The sequence below is a fragment of the Rhineura floridana genome, chromosome 3, assembly GCF_030035675.1.
Source record: "Rhineura floridana isolate rRhiFlo1 chromosome 3, rRhiFlo1.hap2, whole genome shotgun sequence".
Taxonomy (NCBI): domain Eukaryota; kingdom Metazoa; phylum Chordata; class Lepidosauria; order Squamata; family Rhineuridae; genus Rhineura; species Rhineura floridana.
Genome location: NC_084482.1, coordinates 110,622,362 through 110,642,486, shown reverse-complemented (window position 1 = coordinate 110,642,486; position 20,125 = coordinate 110,622,362). Strand labels below are relative to the sequence as shown.

At 41.2% G+C, this 20,125-nt stretch overlaps 1 protein-coding gene across 9 annotated transcripts in view; it reads left to right on the top strand.

Annotated features, from left to right (window-relative positions):
• Positions 1 to 20,125, top strand: part of FLT4 (fms related receptor tyrosine kinase 4) — a 145,721-nt gene that overhangs the window by 87,781 nt on the left and 37,815 nt on the right. For all 9 annotated transcript variants that reach the window (XM_061617336.1, XM_061617341.1, XM_061617337.1 and 6 more), the window contains 4 exons: positions 2,927 to 3,068; positions 12,589 to 12,697; positions 14,533 to 14,892; positions 16,259 to 16,405. In XM_061617336.1, the coding sequence (XP_061473320.1) occupies positions 2,927 to 3,068; positions 12,589 to 12,697; positions 14,533 to 14,892; positions 16,259 to 16,405 (758 nt within the window). The remainder of the gene's footprint in view (positions 1 to 2,926; positions 3,069 to 12,588; positions 12,698 to 14,532; positions 14,893 to 16,258; positions 16,406 to 20,125) is intronic.

Here is a 20,125-nt window from a genome sequence, read left to right as displayed (position 1 = left end):
TATATATGCAAGTAAAAGTATAAGAGATTGTGAGTTACAACATCCGTTCATGTCGCTCAAATATGAAAACTTCAAAAATGATTCCAAAACAATGCAACTTTGTTCATCCTACATCAGATTGATGTGTTACTTCATCCAATGGGGAAGAAACAATAATTCAAGCATGCTGAGGATTCTGAATAAATCTGATCAGAATCGCACAGTCCTACATCTTAAATGACTAAGTTAAGGACTGAGTGCTAGTCGTAGGGAACAACAGTGGAAGAGGGCTTGTTGCCCTCATGTGCTGCTTGTGTGCTTCTCACAGGCATCTGGCTGGTCACTGTGTAAAACAAGATGCTGGGCTAGATAGGCCTTTTCTTATCTCCTTAACTATGTCTATGGGAGATACAGGTTCAGCTGCACAGCTTTCATCATCAGCACCATGCCGTACAATGTGAACTGATAATATTAAAAATACGCAGATACATTTGAAACTGAGGCAAGAGAAGCGGAAATATTGGTATGACAATGTGCAAAGCCTTTCCCCCCTTTGCTTGTGTGAGACCAATTGCTGTCTGTTAAAGTGTGGGAACCTGCAAAAAAAAAAGTGACTGAACAGTATATGACCCCATGAACGTATTTGATTCAAAGTAATGATGCAGCTGTCTTTGGGAGAAACAAAATATAGCACTAAATGTCTTCAGCAACTGATGAAATAACTGAGAATGTAGATGCACCTACCTCTGATGTAGACAAGCTAAAGCTTCAAGACAGGACACATGAAACTTTTGCAGTACAAAGTGCTAGAGAGACTCAGGAAACGTTTTGTACACTGAGATGCTTTTGACTACATCAAGAAGCTATGTGATAAGAAAGCCCATGAGATAGAGAGAAGAATGTCAGAGAAAAAGGTAGAAAAGCAGTAGGAATGGACCACAAATAGATACATGGAGGGAAGCAGTTCTGGGGAACACTGGCAGAGAATTTAAACAGAGGGCAGCAGCAATTTAAGAAACAAAAATTTTTACTGGCTTTCAGTATCCAAAAACAAAACCTGTCCCTTAGAGTCATGGTTTTCAGAGTGTGAAGCAGCCCTGCCCCCAAGGAAACTCAGGCAGTTTGCTAACCAAGGCTTGGACTCCTAGCTGATGTCTCCCACCCTACTTTGTGTTTGTGCTTCGAGTGGCTGAGCAGCAGGGTGCCTCTCTGCCCTTTCCCAGTCAGCGTTGTACAAACAGCTGTGGAGGTTGCAACGGCTCATGCTGTCTACCCACTGTCGCCTACCCAGCTGTGGTGGTTGTTACGGTATTTGCAATTTCCTATAATTTTTCCCTTTGCCCATCAGCTCTTGCTGGTTGGTTGGAGGAAGCTTACATGGATTGCAGTGGGATTCAGCATGCACCAATTTGGAGGAGGTGGCAGTTCTATGAATTTTTTTACTCATGCAGGCACTGTTTGACAAGGGATGATAGACTGTGAATGTAGTAAAGGTAGTTGTGGAAGTGCTTTTAGAGAAACAAGGACAATTTATATGACCTCCTCTATCTGAGATGGTTAATGTGCAGGAGACAAGCTGCCTCCTCTGCCTTTGGGGAGTGTTAGCAGGACATTTTACAGGGAAGGTCTATTATTACTGAGAGAGAAAGAGGCCTCTAAGTGAGAGACAAATGTGACAGGGAAGCATTATTGACCCAGGAGGAAGTGGGGTGCCTATAAAAATACTTATGCCATGAATGTGCTGTTTGACTGGCTGAGGAAACAAGGGCATTTCCAGTCCCATCAGAATGCTTTGTGGCCTTGTCAGGAAGAAGAGGAGCTATTGAATTATGAGCACTGTCTCCCAAGGCCACAGTCTTTCTGCATCTCCCAGCTCCAGGGGATGCAAGAGACTTCATCATGATTTCCTGTTGTTTAAACAAATTCTCACTCTTGTTATGATAGGCTAAGTGCAGTTCTGTCCCCTCATCTTCTCTAGTGAAGGCATATTCTTTGGGGGTGGGGGTAACACACTATATGCCAGATGCTAGTTTGGGCATCAGAAGTATTCAACCATCTCAGAGATGTTTTGGGCCAACAGTTGCCCATACTTGCATACCCATAATGCAGGACATTGCATTGCATTTTGATCCTGGTTTTTCATCAGGCACCTTCTCTGACACATGCTGCAGGATAATACACCCCGTAGTATACTCTCTCCAATTCTCAGACAGTGGTCCTCAGATGCCTGTCAGTTGGTCAATCCCCCAGCTTCATGTTAAAAACACTTTTACTCTCACACTGCACCTGTGTTCTTTGCCCCTCTGAACAAAGTCCTCAAACTCTTAAAAACTCGTAATGGTTCTCAATCACTTTTAAGAACATATGGAGAATCCTGCTGGATGAAACCAATTTTCCTGCTCCCCACAGTGGCCAGCAGATGCTTCAGGGAGGCCCACAAAAAGGGCATAAAGGCAGTAACCTTCTACTTCTTCTTCCCAGATACTGGCAGATACTATATGGAACGCCAAGGTTCCATATAGCAGTCATAACTGATAGCTATGAATGAATGAACCTTCCATGAACTTGTTGAGCCTCTTTTAAAACTATCTCAGCACATGATCATCACCACATCATATGCAGCAATTTCTACAAACTGAATTATGCACTGTGTGAGGAAGTGCTTTCTTTTATCTCATCTGAATCTCCTGCCAATCAATTTCACTGGATGTCCCTGTCTTCTAGTATTATGAGAGAGAGAGGGAACTTTCTCTGTATCCACTTTCTCTACAATATGCACAATATTATAAGCCCCTCATGCTCTCACTTCGATGTTCCCCCCAATAATTATATCATATCCAGTATTGTATGTTAATACCCTGCACCCTCCTCAGTTGCTTCGCTCTCTGCTAACAAGTTCTCCCCTTTCTCTCCATCTCTTCCTCTTTCATGGCTTCTGGATAAACAGTAGCAAAAGGAGGACTGTACGACGCCATCAGCGGGACCGGATGCCCGAGTGTAAGGACTGGAAGGATGTGTCGCAGCTGGATGCTGTGAACCCCATTGAGAGCATTGACACCTGGACAGAGTTTGTGGAAGGAAGGAACAAGGTGAGGCCATTTATTTTGCTATTTCCTTTCTGTGTTGGAAGGAGGTAGAAGAGAAGCACCTCAAACACGTGAGATGGAGCCTTCTCAGAGCAAACCATTTTTAGCTAGTTTTTAATATGAAGTCAAACGGAGTTGACTTCTCCTTATGGTCAGTTAGTTATGCAACTGTTTCAGCACATCTCCAGATAGAAGCTCACTACATCCTAGGAAAGGCAGCAGAACTGGACTGAGTGAGGATTTGTTGAGTTTCAAGTTTCCCAGCTTGGTGGGAAAGTTAGCATTTTTATTTTGTGGTGAAATTATGTATTGAATATCCCATGGTAAAATGGCTGTATGGGTTTGCTCCAAGTTGGATCTGAAGTGAGCCATGTACAAATATGCCCATCTTTGGCATATGTGCTGCCTGGAAATCGTGCAAGATAGTTTTCCTGCTGGTGTATTATATTATTGACTGTAGGGGCTACAAGACCAAGAGACATGAAGCCATGGAACCTCCACGGTAGCAGACATGGCAGTGGCCAATGGGAGAATGAATTGCATGGTTTCATTGTGGGAAAAGGAATTTCTATTCCAAGTCACTGTACTTTCCAAGTACCAAGAAGGATTCTGGCAAGGACTGCTTCTACACTACAGCCCATTAGCACTGCTGAGGTTTTGCTTTTCCACAATTAGCTGGAGGTGGAATTTAAATGCAGGTTTCACACAGCACTTTAACATACCATACTATCCAGCAACAGTCTTCCCCATGGCAAAGGTCCTCCTACAATATTTACTCACAAGTAAGTCCCACAAGTAAGGTCACTGGCAACTTTAATTAAACATTTATTGCTTACAGGTTCAACCCATTTTATTGCTTCCAGTTAATCCTGGCTGCGGTAATTAACGTTGGATACATTGCTAATTGCCCCATTAATAGTCACTCTGAATTACCGCAGTGTTGATTTCTGTTCCTGGGATAGCGGGAGGCCTTAATTATGTTTCTCATCCCCTCCTTTTTAAAAAGATAGCAAAATATCTCTATTTAACTATTTCAAAAACTGACATGAGGAAATCAGTTGTTAATGTGTTTCTGAAACAGAAACTGACATTGGGGTAATTAAAAGAGGCTATTCAAAGTCAATTAACAGCAAATTAATTACTATTCCTCCAACTGGGATAATCAACAGGAATCAATGGAATGGGCTAAGCCTACAAACAAGAAGTATTTAACTTAAAAGCAGAGGAGCCTTGGAAAGCCTTAATAGCATGTTGTCTGTACACATGCAGCAGGCTGGTACATTAGTTGCATTTTCTTCTCCCAAAATTGCCACAAATGGTCTTAAAAATCTTTTTACAACTACTTTTCTTACATTTAACAACTGTAGGATGGTTTTTGGAATTATTATTATTCCTATATTATTATATAATATTATTCCTATTGATGCAAACATCAATTAAGGAGTAACCACGGGAGAAGATATACATTTTGAGATATCAATAATTTAAGAAACTGGCTGGTGGAAAATCTCAATTAACCAATAGGAAGTACTCACAGTTGATTACTGGACAACAAAAAAGGGCCCAGCACAATGGTCAGGAATAACAATATTGTGAATCAGCAGAACTTGTGACATTGAGAGGAACATTCTGCCAACATTAGTTTCTCAATTTACAGTCATTCTGTGGGAGTACTAATAAGCAAAATAGCGTGTAAGTAGAAGCCTGCAAAAATGTGCACATAGTTTTTCTGATTGTAATACCTTTTGTATGCATTTTCCATTTACTTTCATATGCCCTGTACATACTTTCAAACAATTGACTATCATTCTGATCAAGGGCTGTTCCAGACGGCCTGTTTATTGAGCATTCATCCAGATTTATGCAGTGGTTAGACTGTATCTGGTCTTTATTACGGCAATGAGCATTCATCCTAATTTACTTGTGCAGTGTTTAACGTCTTCCTGTTAATAATTCATTCATCCTCTCCTTTTCAGTTCATTTACCCATCACTTTTCCAATGGCAAAAAGTCAGTTGTTGTGTTTTTAATGGATTTGTTATGCTAAGGTGACAGAGTGCTTTGATGATCCACTTTAATTGTGCAAACCTAAAGTTCCAGTATGCACTTGAATGTGTCCCACAAGGTAGTGTCAGTCTGGAGGCACCCAGTGTTATCTCTTCTCTTCTCTGCTTTCCCTACAGCAGTCTTTCTCTGGTCACTAGGTCTAATTAACATGGAAGGATGGAGTATGCATTTTAGAAATAAATGAATGGTATGCTGATAGGTTGTTTGCTTGCTTTTCAAACTTCTGACAGCTGGAATATGCAGAGTCATTCCATAACACTTCAAGAGCTAAGTCAATAAATAGAAAGATTTCATTTCAATATACTAATGCCTAGCTATGGCCTATAGCTATGGAAGTCTCAAAGTCTGCAGCCTGCATTTCTTCAGGGTTTTTTCTTTTATAGTGAAATATATTTTTCTTTCATGTGATTTTAAAGTCATACTGTCAGAAATACTACTTTACACATTTGATACCTCATCCATATCTCCAGTATCATAATAAGTACCCTAACAGATTATCTAAAACTAGATTTGACTTTTCATATAAACATATGGATAAGGCAAAAGCTGGTTACTAAATTTCATGGTTAGGAAAACTTCCAAGTAAATGCAGACATCGTGCAATAACAAAAGGAGGGTTGGGCTTACCCAGTATTACCTCCTATAATTATGAAACTAAACTTATTTAAATCAGTTAAGCACTACTAAAATGGCTGTCATTTCTTGAAGTAAAAGAATGCAACAGATTTCTGTGAATGGCACTGGCAAATTTGGAACAAATGTTACTCGGGTGTACAAAGACAATTAATATTAAATACAAGTGAAAGTTATAATATTGATCCAAACTTGCATTGCTATCAATGAATTCAATATTAACTGCATGTTTATTCAAAAGTGTAACTTTTAAAAAGTGAACATTAAAATAAAAGGTTTGTCCATTGTGGTTGTTCAAAGACAATTCCATGAGTGAAATAATGGATTTCTCCATTGAGGAGTGAGATCATATATGAGAAAGTTCATGAGATCATCTGTGAGCAAATTGAATGGATGACACAGTGCTAAGGAACATTTTAATGCAGTGAATATTTATTTTTATTTATTTAAAATATTTCTACCTGCCTTTCATTAGTCATGGTTCTAGGATGGTGTAGAAGGAGAACATAATAATGAACTTGAAACTATAAATATATCTAATTCCAAACTACTATCAATATCAGGAGGGACTCTATATATATTGTTATTGACACAGTAAATAACAGCAGTCTTCAAGAGAACAGAGCAGCTTCATTCTTCAAAATCCTATAAATGCTGTGTAAATAGATGACTTTTGAAGTGGCACCAAAATACAAGAGTCAACCATATTTCAAAGGGGAAGGCATTACATAAATTGGGCACAACCACAAAGAAGGCCCTATAATATTCATTTCAAATACCATTCCATAAGAACATATATATCAGAACTGTCTTTAGGATGCAAGGCAGTATTCTAATTAAACTCTCCTTTTTCCAGAATTAAGCTAGATTTGGTCAAATTGCTGAGAATGAAATTTGATGGCATAGTGGTAGAACAACCCTGTTCCTGCTAAATAAAAGGTTGCATGTAAATGGGAATTGGCAGCATTTATTTATTTATACAGTAGGGCCCCACTCATATGGCGGGTTATGTTCCGGACCCCCACTGTAAAGCGAAAACCGCTGTAAAGCGGAACTCATTGAATAGAATGGCGCGCGATGCCCGAAAACTGCCGTAAAAGCAGAACAAGCGCTATATGAGTGGGGCTTTAGTCTAATTGCGTCTAATTGAGACCACTGTATTAGCGAGGCGATGTAAAGCGAAGCGCCATAAAGCGAGACCCTACTGTATCTCACCCTTCCTCCTAGTAGGAGCCCAGGGCAGCATGATGTAGATGGGCAGGGGGAACCGCTGTCTATGTCCCCCCCCCAACTGCTGTGCTTCAGCCATTCTTCTCCTGGTGGGACTTTCAGAACACCACAGCGGGTGGGGGTGGGCAGATAGCTGAGACATTTAAGGAATGAAAAGCACTGGCAATAAGACTACAACTCTCCCCTCTTGCACATCCTGCTCTTTCAATCACCCTACTCACCTGCCCCCCTGCTTTCCATGGATTCAGCCACAGACTCAATGGGCGGTTACTATTATGACTAGTTTGATCCTGAACATGATGCCAGTACTAATATGTGGATTCAAGTGTATGAAGTATCACTTTGAAGTGTGAGAAGTTCCATTGGATATTACAGTATATTTCCTTTTCTGGAAGGATTTTTTCTCTCTCTCCTGATACATGACTAGCCAGTATTTAAAGGCTGTTTCTTTCCATTGTCCCTGTATATGTGCCAGAGTCATGTGTGCTTTTCTAAGACTAGTTTCCTGTTCTGGGTGACAATGTCAGTTACCAAACACGCGTGCATAATAGTGATGCAGGCTAAACAACAAACAAATGGTTCTGAGTTTCCTGAAGTCACTTCCTGTGTTCATACGCCCTCCAAAATCACTTCCTGTTCCAATTCCAGAGTCAGGAATTTTTGTGGAAAGGGACAGAAAGGATGATAGGAGGGAGAAAAACATTTTTGCGTTCTGTTTCAGGCTGCATTAATGGCTTACACCAAGAGACAGACTGTTTTCTGAAACTATTCTAATAATAAACAAGTCATTGGTGATACTATTTGGAATAGTAATTTAGCATATATTCCTCTCTCTTCTCTTACTTTCCTTTCTCTCCTTCTAGCCTCTTTTTTCCTGCTTTGGTTTTTATTTCCTTGCCCTACCAGTTACTAATAAAGAAAGGATGCACAGAAAACATTTGTAAATTGTGATTCAGTTGGTTAGTCCCTCAAATGGTTGGGCTCTGAAAAAGAGAGCCCTAATTTTCATCCACATTTTTTGTATGGACACTGTGAAGTAGCATCTCCAAAAGCTGTCTCGTATTTCCACTATGTATAGCTGATGGCTTTTTCTATTTATTTATATTATTGTCAACCTTGGGAAAGGTGGGATATTATCTTTAATACTATGACTATGGCATTATAAGAAAACAGCTGGCCTTTTGGCCTTCAAATGTTTTGTTAATGGTATTGATACTCTCTTTCCAGACCATTGGGAAGATCTCTCTATGGACATGTCATTAGGTACATCCCTGCGAACCACTATTTAAACTTGTCTGTTTCATTTGATGTGGGTGGCAGTGTCTTTTCAAACTTTCTACCTTTAGAGAAACATTTACACATCAAGTTGTCTGACAAGGTATCCTTGCCTGTTACAGAGGATTCTGGGTAATGTTTGAGGGTGCATGCCTGTTCACATGGCGAGCTGGCCATTTCCATTGGACTCATACTTGTCCTGCAAGTGCCCTATAACACACCCAACACTCTCCTGGGCCTGTACATTGCAGGAAAATATCAGTAGTGATGGATTGCCCACCATTAATGATCTCATTGAGGAATCTCTGATACATTTATTTAAAACACTTTTACCCCACTCAGCTGATAAGGCTCCTAGTGGAGCTTACAAAGAAAACAGTTGCTGCTCTCTTGTGTACAGTTTGAAAGGTAAGACACAAAAGGAAGAGGAATTGGGAGGGAGGAGTAGGAAAGCAAACTCATGTAGTACTTGGCTACAACGTTCTTACAACTGCGCCTGGAATAAATACAGTTCAAGGAGAGGTTGGAACCCAAAGTTGCTAGTCTCGCACCTGAGCTGAGTGGCCCTGCTTCCTTTTTTCTTCCTCTGTGGCAGTCTGATGGAATGGCTGTGATAGCTGATGCTGGGGGTAGGTTGGGGAAGAAGCCTGATGGAGTTGATTCCTCAGCAGAGCTGATGGAATGGCTCTGCTTCTTTTCTTCATTGCAGCCTGACGGAACGGCTGTTACAGGATGACACTGATGAGGAATAAACTCCCCAGGATTAATTGATCATTTCTAACCTGCTTTCAGGTCTCATTGTCCTCACAAGGCAACTTGCCAAAAGGATTGCCCAGAACACAGATTGAAAACCACCACCATATAGTTTCCAAAATGGGAGGAAGCAAGAATATAAGGATAGGTACAATGACTTATAGTGTTGGAATATTTAATTTCAAAACATAGGTTCTAAAACACAATGTTTCTGAGACAAAGCCAATTTTTGTTAAGCCCTGGAACTAAACTCTAAAGAAGGACTGCTCAATCAGTCTGTACCCAGGAACATAGGAAGCTGCCTTTTGCCAAGTTATTTGTCTGTCTAGCCCAGTGTTAGCTCCTCTGATGAGCAACCTTCCCAACAGAGGGCTTTCTTTTTTATCACCATCTACCTGATCCTTGTAACTGGAGATGCCAGGGATCGAACACGAGACCTTCTGCACTCAAAGAATGTGCTCTAACACTGAACTCTGGTTCCTCCCCAATATCTTTTTCCTTTGTGTTTCAAGCTCCTGAATACTGAGATTTTAAGCACACTTGTAACAACTTTCCTTAGTCATGATCCATTCCTTAACATATTTGGGATGGCATTGTGCAGGTTCTTATTAAAATTCATATTTTATTTTTTTTAATTGAGCAGCAGTTCCTAGAACTTTGTGGGAGAAGCTGATTTTACTGGCCAAATCTGTCCTGTGTTAGGGATCCATGGACTTCAGTGGGTTCCCACTCCTGAATGATATGGTAAATAGTACTGCAACAAGAATGTTCTGTTGACTATAAGTAAAAGGTGTTGGTAGTGCAAGAGGGTTTTTCAGTTGGGTTAATTGTTGTTTTCACTTCTACCAGACAATTAGAAATTAAAACAAAATCTGAAGGGACTTTGAACTACATCAACATGAATCAGTGGGCAAAACCTCACTGAGAATGTAAAATACTCAGGGCTGTATTCAATGTAGCACTAAGGCAAATGCTCCATCAGCACAAGGATTTCTCCTTGCACAATGGAATGTTCTCTCTCTCCCCCCCCCACGCTCTCTCCAAATCTCTTCTGGAGATACTCCCAGCCTTCCAGAGCAAATCTGGGGACGGCATGGAGTGTGCATGGGGAGAGGATCAGGAAGAAAGTACCATTGTGCATGTGGAAGTTGTTGCGCTGACACAGTTATTTCTTTTAATACCTCCCTCAGTGTTATCTTTTTCTGGACATTAAGAGAATACTTAAAACTGTGGGACTAAACCGAATGCTGAATGTTTTTCAGCTTTGAGCATATGGAGGCACTGGTATCAAGTGAGCTTCCTGATTACTTGTGTAATCTATGAGAGAGTACATTTATTTGTTTTATGCGTTGCATCTTGGAGCTCTGTGTGAAGATGAAAGGCAGAATAATTGGATTTTTGATAAATAAATAAATCTGTCTCTTCCTTTGGGGAAACAGTGACCCAGCTCAAACATCATGGTAAACTTTAACATTAACATGCCAACCTGCGTTGCTTTGCCCATTTCTCTAGTGGACGAAGGAAACAAGCCATGATCGCTGGCTTAGAGTTATGTCCAAACTGGGTATCATGGTCTATTTTGCTCCAACACATCACATTCAGTCAGCCAATAACAAAAATTGGCTACAGATCATTATTTGTTGGGAGCAAAACAAACCATGACCCCTGGTTTGGATGTGACACTAAGCCAGGTATCATTACACTAAGCCAGATATTATGGTTTGTTTCCTCTGTGCATTAGTTGGGAGGAGAAAAACTGCACTACAGTAATTCATTACTATACTGTCTAAAGCCATATCCCATCCAGATACTTTCCTGGATGAAACCTCCTTAGCTTCATCAGTAACAGCCTCATGAACGCTCAGAGCCATCCTCTAGACTTCTGTTTATTCCTTTGGTAGAGTGTTGTACAAACTATGCTGTTTCTCACCAAATCAGTTCCATTTGCTGCTAGTGGAGAAACATTACACAAAAGTAGCAAAAGAGGAAGCACAGGTGACCTGCAAATCATCTTCTCATACTTCCAGTGTAATATGTGAGCAGGAGGTGGGGAGGTGGGGAACTCATATATTACTCCAGTGGCAAGATGTAACATTACACCAAACACACAAAAAGATGAAAAATCACTTGTGCTTCTTCTTTTGCTGCTCCTGTATAAACTGTAAGGCAGCCTTTCCCAACTAGTGGGCCACCAGATGTTGTTGGACCACAACTCCTATCAGCCTCAGCCGGCATTGCCAATGGTCAGGAAAGATGGGAATGGTGGTCCAACAACATCTGGTGGCCCACTAGTTGGGAAAGGCTGGTCTAAGTGAATCTCCAGACTTACTATTTTGCAGAAGGGGTTCAAGTGCATACCAGAACTTTAGGTTTGTGCGATTAAAGTGAGTTAAAGCACTCTGTCACCCTACCAAAACGAATCCTTTTTAATTGAATTTTTATCATTAGGAAAGAGATGGGGAAATGCACTGAAAAGTATGGGATGAACAAATAATAATTAATGGGAAATCATATGAACACCCTGCAAGCAAATGTGGATAAATGCAGAACCAATGCTCATTGTCATACAACCACCACATAAACAAATCAGAGTAAATGCTCAGTAAAGATCAGATATAACCTAATCTCGGTATAAGCTTTGTGCAAACAGGTCATCTGGAGGAGCCATAAAACTATTCAGACTGTGCAGCATTAACTTAATGTGTCTTGCTATCTAATCTGCCTACACCTGTAGATCCACACCAGTTCAATGCACATCTGGAGCAATACAATGGAAATTGAATCTCAATGACGGGCATTGTGCATGTGTTTACATTGCACATTTAGTCAAATATGATATTGGTTTAATTGGACTGGTCAGAAACTATGTAGACATTTTGTGGATCTCTACAGTTATAATTAAAGGTGCCTAATGAACTATTCTTCCACATAAGATCTGTAAAGGTCAACAGAACAGACCCAGCTTGTTCTCCTACCCAGTCATTTTTCATTTGTTGCTTTTCCTTTTGTTTGCGTTACATCTGTAAATCCTGTCTTGAAATAGCGACAAAGGATGGTATTTATCTGGTGCACACATCTTTGTTCTTGCCCTTGGCTTCTCCTAAATTCTATGCACCATATAAATGACATCAATTCTATGTTATTATGCACCATCTGTTTGTGTATGTATGACTACTAAACCCCCTTTCATCCTACTTCCTTGTAAGTAGGAAGCAGTACATAAATAAAATTTGCTGCCCCCCAGTTAACCCTTTTTATTGAGGGGGAGCATCTCAGTGCAACAGCAGCATTTCAGTGGCGGAAAGTAGTGAATGAAGGCCATTGGACAATACTGAATGATAAGGAAATGATCAGTGGAAACAAAATGCAGAGACATGAGAAACCAGGCAAACCTGGAACAAGTGGTACACACACTTGTAACACACTCGTAAATCTTTCATTATGCAATTCCCTACAGATGTAGCTAGAGCATCATCCTCCCTCCTGAAAGGTTGGTAAGAAGCTGTGAAGGACCTGCATCTCCACATTTTAAATGCCATTCATGTTGCCCATTCTTTCTTTACCAGACGGTCAGCAAACTGATAATCCAAGAAGCCAATGTTTCTGTCATGTACAAGTGTGCAGCTTCTAACAAAGTTGGTCGCGATGAACGGCTGGTCTATTTCTATGTAACTAGTGAGTATCATAAAGCAGGCGAGGGGTGTCACTCCTTTGTCTTTGCATCTGACATTAACTCAAACAGGCTATTTGGAAACATTTGAAGGATTCAGCTTTAAAAAAAAGTCTTAGCTTCTTTGGAAACCATGAAAGGTTCATCAGAGCATTACTGGCACCATATCCTGACAATCAGACAACATTCTGTGTTAGTACATACAGTGCATATATGGTTTCCACAGAGAACAAAGGCACAGACCACTGGAAGACACTGATACTTTGATAATGTTTAGTGCTGAATTCAAATTTCGTCCAGATTCAAACTAGTTTCCTACATTCAGATTTATCTTATATGACTTGCCTCAAACTTTGACGAAACTTTAATTTTGATGGTAGATTTCTAATTTTGATACTTACATTTTCTTTTTTGTCAGCAGAGCCACACATTTGCCACCCAAAATTGTACATCACCATCATGACCAAGATCTGAGTTTTATAGATGAAAAATGAATTTTCTAACTGCGAATTCATAATTTGAATTTTGAAATTTTCACTTTACAGATGTTTGTATTTGAGCATTCCTAGTATGATTTGGGATTTCATATTTCAAACTGGCTTTATCTGCAGCAAAAACATATACCTCCACCTCCTTAATAGTGTTATTCCAGAATAAAATTGGAGTAGCAGAGTATAAGAGATATCCTGGAGTTAGAAAATATAAACCCAGTTCCCCTCTCAGGCTTCCTGTGAACAGACACTTGCTAGTGAACAGATCAAAGCTCTCTTCCATAAAAAGCTGGAGCCTACAGTTCCCAAGTGTTCCTGGTACCATAGCACCCCCTAGTGTCGTGCCTGTGAATAGACACTCTGGGCTGTGCCAGTTTCATTATTTAGAAAGGTAGGGCTTTATCTCTTTAAGACAGCCTTACCCAACCGGGTGTTCTCCCAATGTTTTGGGACTACAAATCCCAGGAGCACCCAGTGCGGGGGGGGAGGATTGCTGCAAAGTCACACTCCTGACACTGGTGTCACAGGCACTTGTCAGGATGAAGCAGGACAGGGCGGCAGTGAGACTGGGGTTTCATGATCGCACCAGTAGGAGTGCCAGAATGTTTCTCCTGGTGTGCCAACAACGCCCAACCTCATCACTGCCCTGCCCTACCTCATCCCAATAGCCAGCAGCAATGTCAGTGGCAGGAGGGCAACTCTACTGCACTGCACCACCATGTCAGCTGTTCCTGACAGCTCCCATCAGCCCAGTGGTTACGAATGATGAAATCTGGAGCCCAACAACATGTGGAGGGCACCAGAGTGAAGAAGGCTGCCTCAAGAGGTTGCATATGCGTGTGTAAATGGGGTTGGGTGTAAGGCCTTTATCTTTCCAACAAACTGCATGACTGCTGCATGTGCAGAGAGTAGCACGTTTGTTGGCCAATGAGAGCTAGTTTGAAACTTGGCCAAGTTGTCAATGAGATAGTGGGACTTGATTTAATTCGAGCCTAACCTTCAGTGCATTGCCCCTCGCCTAAGTAATTCAGGTTGACATCATATAATGGAATCATAGTAGTATAATAGTAGTAGTGTGAACTGCAGTTTTATTCATAGATAGCTTCTTTTCATCCTTTTATGTGGGTGAACAAAGCCAAAGGTGCTAAGGCCACTTTTTGGACAGGATATTTGAAGCTTCCATTTTGCATGCATTTAAATAAATGCATACGAGTAAATGTTTTTCCCCATTCCTTAAGTACACAACCATGAGCGCATAGAATAGAGTTCCATAAGCATAATCTGAGACAGATATTTAAGTTTTAAAGTCTCAATCACACATCTGTTTCCTTATCTTGCTTTCCTGGCAGCCATCCCAAATGGCTTTGAAATTGAGTCACAGCCTTCAGAGGAGCCCATTGAAGGACAAGACCTGATGCTAAGCTGCAATGCTGATAATTATACCTATGAGAATCTGCAGTGGTACCGGCTCAACCTCTCAACTCTGCATGATGAAGAGGGCAACCCGCTGGTCCTAGACTGCAAGAATGTCCACCATTATGCAACTAAGATGCAAGGCGAACTGCACTTCAAACCCAACTCCAATTATGCTGCTTTGACACTCACCATCCCAAATATCTCACTAGAGGACGAGGGAGACTATGTGTGTGAAGTGCAAAACAGGGAGAATAGTGAAAAACACTGCCACAAAAGATACATCTCTGTACATGGTAAGGACTGCTTTGAAAGTGCTAAGTCAGGTTGGTCAGGAGGACTTTGTGTTTCTGGAGGAGGTACAGAAAGCAGAGTGCTTGGCCAGGAAAAAGCAGTAGCAACACTTGCTATAGGAAATTCTAATCACTAAGGCTGAGCCTAGATAATTTGGGGGCCATAATTTGATCTACAAAGTATTTCTTTGTGGATCACAGATTCTTGTTGGAATCCTGAGACACAGTTTTCACTTGAAGAAATAACAAGGGCCGCACTAGCCTTCATAGCTGTAGCAACATTGAGAAAAGGAGAAACTGTAGAAACACTGAAAATATGAGAAAGTAATGACCTCAATGGCAAATAAAATGATTTCCATGTATATGTCTAGCTTATTATGTCTAAGTGAGACTTGTGCTTTTGTGAGGCTGACTCATGATTTAAAATATCCAGAGTAATGAAGTTCATAGATGTCCTGACCACATTGGCAGTCTCACGCTGGTAGCATGTTAAACATCTTACTAATATTTCAAATATTGCTTCATGTCACAGTATTATATTCTTGTGGGCAACATGTGGATTTGTGGACAAATATATTACCCATGGACTAGTGCACAGGGCCAGGTTTAGGTAACATTCCTATTGCTTAACCATGCTCACATCATTTCTAACATTAAGCATGGCTGGCGGTACAGAATTCCTACTTAGCCTAGGATCACAATTCAAAGTCACTTTCAGGTCTTCATCTAAGGAGGAGAACCAAGGTTAACTCCATCCACAGTTTATGTTGGTGCTGCTGACGTAACAGTTTGACTCAGCAGGAAGAATTCATACTTCAGAAAGGAGGAGGTAGGAGAGGGAGCATCCCGGCCACTCACTGCAGCCAGTTCCCAGTTGCTTATTCCCATAGTTAGGTATTTGGGCATCTTATGTCTTCATAATCTGAGGTCGTAATCAGTTTGAAGACATACTGGAAGTTGCACAAATAGAGAAGTGCAACACTTCTACTAACTGGGGTCAAGTTCCACTATAGCTGTGCAGTTTTTGTGCAATTTGCAATAATAAAAGCTGCAATTCTTTGTGGCTCTCCTGCTATTGAGGCATTTCTGTGCCAGACACACATACACATCCCTGAAGACCAAAGTCATATTCATCCTTATTGAGCAGGGATGGGAACAGGACCTCTAGCCTCTAGATGTTTTTGGACTCCAGCTATCATAAGGTTAACCCACATGGCCGATGGTTAGGGATGATGGGAGTTCTAGTCAAGCAACATCTGGAGGGCCATAGGTTCCCCACCCCTGCTATAGAGTGTTTCTTCTTTACTATCCCACCAAACTTGTTTTCTTGTGGTTGACCACCTTCATAATCTTCATGTTACTCCTCTAGCCCTGGAGGTCCCCAAGTTGAAGCAGAACCTGTCAAACATCTTGGTGAATGTGAGCGATTCCATTGAGATGCGCTGTAAAGTGGATGGTACACACATTCCGAACATCAACTGGTATAAGGATGAGAAGCTTGTAGAAGAGGTCTCAGGTATAGTTGGCTGAAGATATCTGTGGGAAAGAAGGAGTGGGACATACATTTTCCTGCTTCCTTGTGCAGAATACTTGCTAGGCTCTGCGTTGGGATATGGTCTGAAAGTTCAAATTTAGGCTGAGGTGTATGCCCAAGTGGAGGTGCATTGGTGCGTTCAGTTCAAAAGTGTTCCAAGTGCCATTCCAAAACTAGTACTTTGGTGTAGCCAGTGTGGTGTTGTGAGCAGAGTGTTGGACTTGTACAAGGAACTCTTGGAAGATTTTAGATCAGGTGCTATCTGTCAGCCTACCCTGCTTCACAGGGCTGTTGTGATGATAAAATGGGAGGGAGCACTGCCCATGTGCACTCTCATGAGCTCACTGGAGCAAGGTTGTAATTCAGTAATAAAACTTTACATACTTTTGCCTTTGCTATAGCTGTGTGCATATATCCACAGACCTACACTCTTGTGCAAGAGGAGCCACATAATTAGGCTACTGTAAAGATTATGAAGATGCTTCCAAAGAACAGACAAGCAACTCATATTTTATTCCTGCAGTTTGATTTAAGTCTCCTCTCCCCCACAAAAATAAATATGTCTATTTGAATTTAAAATGTTAATGTCATTACATTTATATCCCAGCTTTCTTCCATTGGGGCACTCAAGGTTACTCACCCAAGCAGGCACTGACCAGACCCAGACCTGCAGCCTCACATGGCCTCATAGGCTTTCAGACCATACCCTGGGAAATATGGGCAGCAATCCAAAAGAACCACTTGTATGCATGTAAAGGAACCACAGGCAATGCTTGAGCAGTAGCTTTTCTGTTGTTTTTGCTACTGAAATTCCTATAACGATGAAGGATAAATGTAAGATTAAACAGCTTGCCTCATCAGTTATGCGCTTAAAAGCTAAAGGAAAATCTCTGACTGCATTCCCATTCACGCAAGTAAATGGCTCCTTTGAATTAAAGTTTCATTCTATTGACCTGCAGTAGCAAACCAGACCATATTAGAATGTATCCCGGAGAAGGTTTATGCTATAAAGCAAAAGACTGAAGAAAAATATTTGTTCTATAGATTAATGTGTGTCATATTATACAATATATCTATATATGAAGAAACTTGGTAAAATAAATTCCAAAAGGAAACTGGGAATTGTGAGAGCTGTGGAAATTACAATTACAATTCACCAATAGGAAAAAAAAACCTTGTGGTTTAAGAACGTACTTATAGCCCACAGATATTTCTATCAAACTTTAAAACGCAGGGAAATTGGGCAGCTATAGTGAATGCACCAGGGGAGCAGGAGACCTGAACTCCTCTCTGAGATATTGGACTGCCCTACAAATTGGTCAAAATGCAAACACCATTTGGGTTGGTCTTTCACAATCCAATCTGCTCCCTGTGTAGCTTGGAAGAATATGGTAACATGTGCCCCTGAGCATATGGTGAGTGGTGGCAACACCTGCCATCTCCAAAGATGGAGAATTATATTTTTGTATGTTTGTTGGTCTTCTTCTTACTTTGCTTCTTTTCTGTGTTACTAATGTGCCTACAGATAATCTAACCTAGAAAGTTATATTTCTCTCATTATTCATCCTAGAAATCTGTGTCAAATTTATTTTTATTAATTTCAAAGACTTTTTATTGGTCAATGTGATATGATGGTGAAGACAGCCTTTTGTGTTTCAAACTGGAGGTTATGTTCTATTTCTATTTTGGGTGCATTAACAGTTGGATCTGAAACTGCAGTGTGATATAAAATCAGACTGATTCCAATACGTTGCTACTTCAGCAATGACTCTAGCTGTTGGGAAAAAGAGGATGCATGTTTAAACCGCTTTATTTAAGGCAAGGTGGGCACGGTCAATCAAAAACATAGAGCACACCTACCATTTTGCTAGAATATATTTCACCTCCCACTGTTTTATCTTGTGTAAACTGACACACTTCTGATGTCCACTGGAGACTATTCTGCAGAACAGTCAGTGCCATTATTCCACAATTATTTTTGGAGACTTTTAGTGTAAATTTTGCAAAGTGTTGCTGTACTTCACATATTCATAGAAATAAAAACAAAAGAAAATGATTTCCCAAAGTAAATCAGACATATTTAAAGTGACTATCTGAACTATATCAACTGTTTTAATATAGTTGCTTCCTCCTTGCTAAAACAAGATCAGCACAGCATGTCTTTCTGTTATTTGGGCTGATTGCAGGTGCTCACCATATGCTCAGAGGCACATGTTACCAAATTCTTCCAAGCTACACAGCAAGTTGATTGGACTGTGAAAGACCACCCCAAATTGTGTTTGCATTTTGACAAATTTGTAGGGTTGTCCAATATCTCAGAGTGGAGGTCAGGTCTCCTGTTCCCCTGGTGCATTCACTATAGCTTCCCAATTTCCCTGCTTTTCAAAGTTTGATAAAAATATCTGTGGGCTATAGGTACATTCTTAAACCACACAGTTTTTTGCCTATTAGTGAATTTATCTGCTTTTTAATCCGGGAGGTAAGAAATGGGATCCTGTGCAAGTTTGCTGAGAATGGATTGATCATTTGCATGCTTATTGAGTTTAGTGGGATTTACTCCCATGCAATCATGCTTAGGATAGGTGAAACTGACCACAGGAGATGGGGAGGGGGGGACAAGGAGGAGAAGGGAGGGGGGATGGGAGCAGGCAGGGGGGAGGGGAGGAGAAGGACAGGCTTGATCATTTGCATGTTTATTGTGTTCAGTGGGATTTACTCCTGTGCAATCATGCTTAGGATAGGTAAAAGTGATTGGGGGGAGGCAGGAAGGGCTGGAGTGGACAGGGGAGGAGAAAGGGAGAGGAAAAGGGAAGGAGGGGAAAGGCCGGTCTGATCATTTGCATGCTTATTGAGTTCAATGGGATTTACTCCTATGCAATCATGCTTAAGATAGGTAAAACTGACCATGGGGGAGGATGAAGGGGAAGGGGAGAAGGGTATTGGAAGGGGATGGGGATGGGGAGAAGGGCAAAGGAAGGGGGAGGGAAGGAGCAAGAGGGAGGGTATAGGAGGGAGGAGAAGGGAGGGTGGGTATGATCATTTGCATCCTTTTTGAGTTCATTGGGATTTATTTCTGTGCAATCATGTTTGAAAATGGAAATGGACTGCCTTTAAGTCAATCCTGACTTATGACGAGCCTATGAGTAGGATTTTCATGGTAAACGGTATTCAGATATGGTTTTACCATTGCCTTCCTCTGAAGCTGAAAGGCAGTGACTGGCCCAGGGTCACCCAGTGAGCTTCATGGCTGTGTGGGGATTCGAACCCTGGTCTCCCAGGTCATAGTCCAACACTGAACCGGGGGAGGGGCAAGGAGGGGAGGGGAGGAGATTGGGGCACTGGGCAGAGGGAAAGCCCCTTTCCTTTCCAAAAGGAAAACATTGTGAACAGTATAATTGCTTTTCAGCATTTCCCCCACTGTTTTATTCTACAGCAGGCACATGTAGCCTCCCACCCAAATTTAAACCAAAGCCGTCCCTGGCCACATCCACACCAGGCCTTTATTTTACTTTGGACAGTCATAGAAGCATAGAATAGTAGAGTTGGAAGAGGCCTATAAGGTCATCAAGTCCAACCCCCTGCTCAGTGCAGGAATCCAAATCAAAGCATTGCCGACAGATGGTTGTCCAGCTGCCTCTTGAATGCCTCCAGTGTTGGAGAGCCCACTACCTGTCCAGGTAATTGGTTCTATTGTTGTATGGC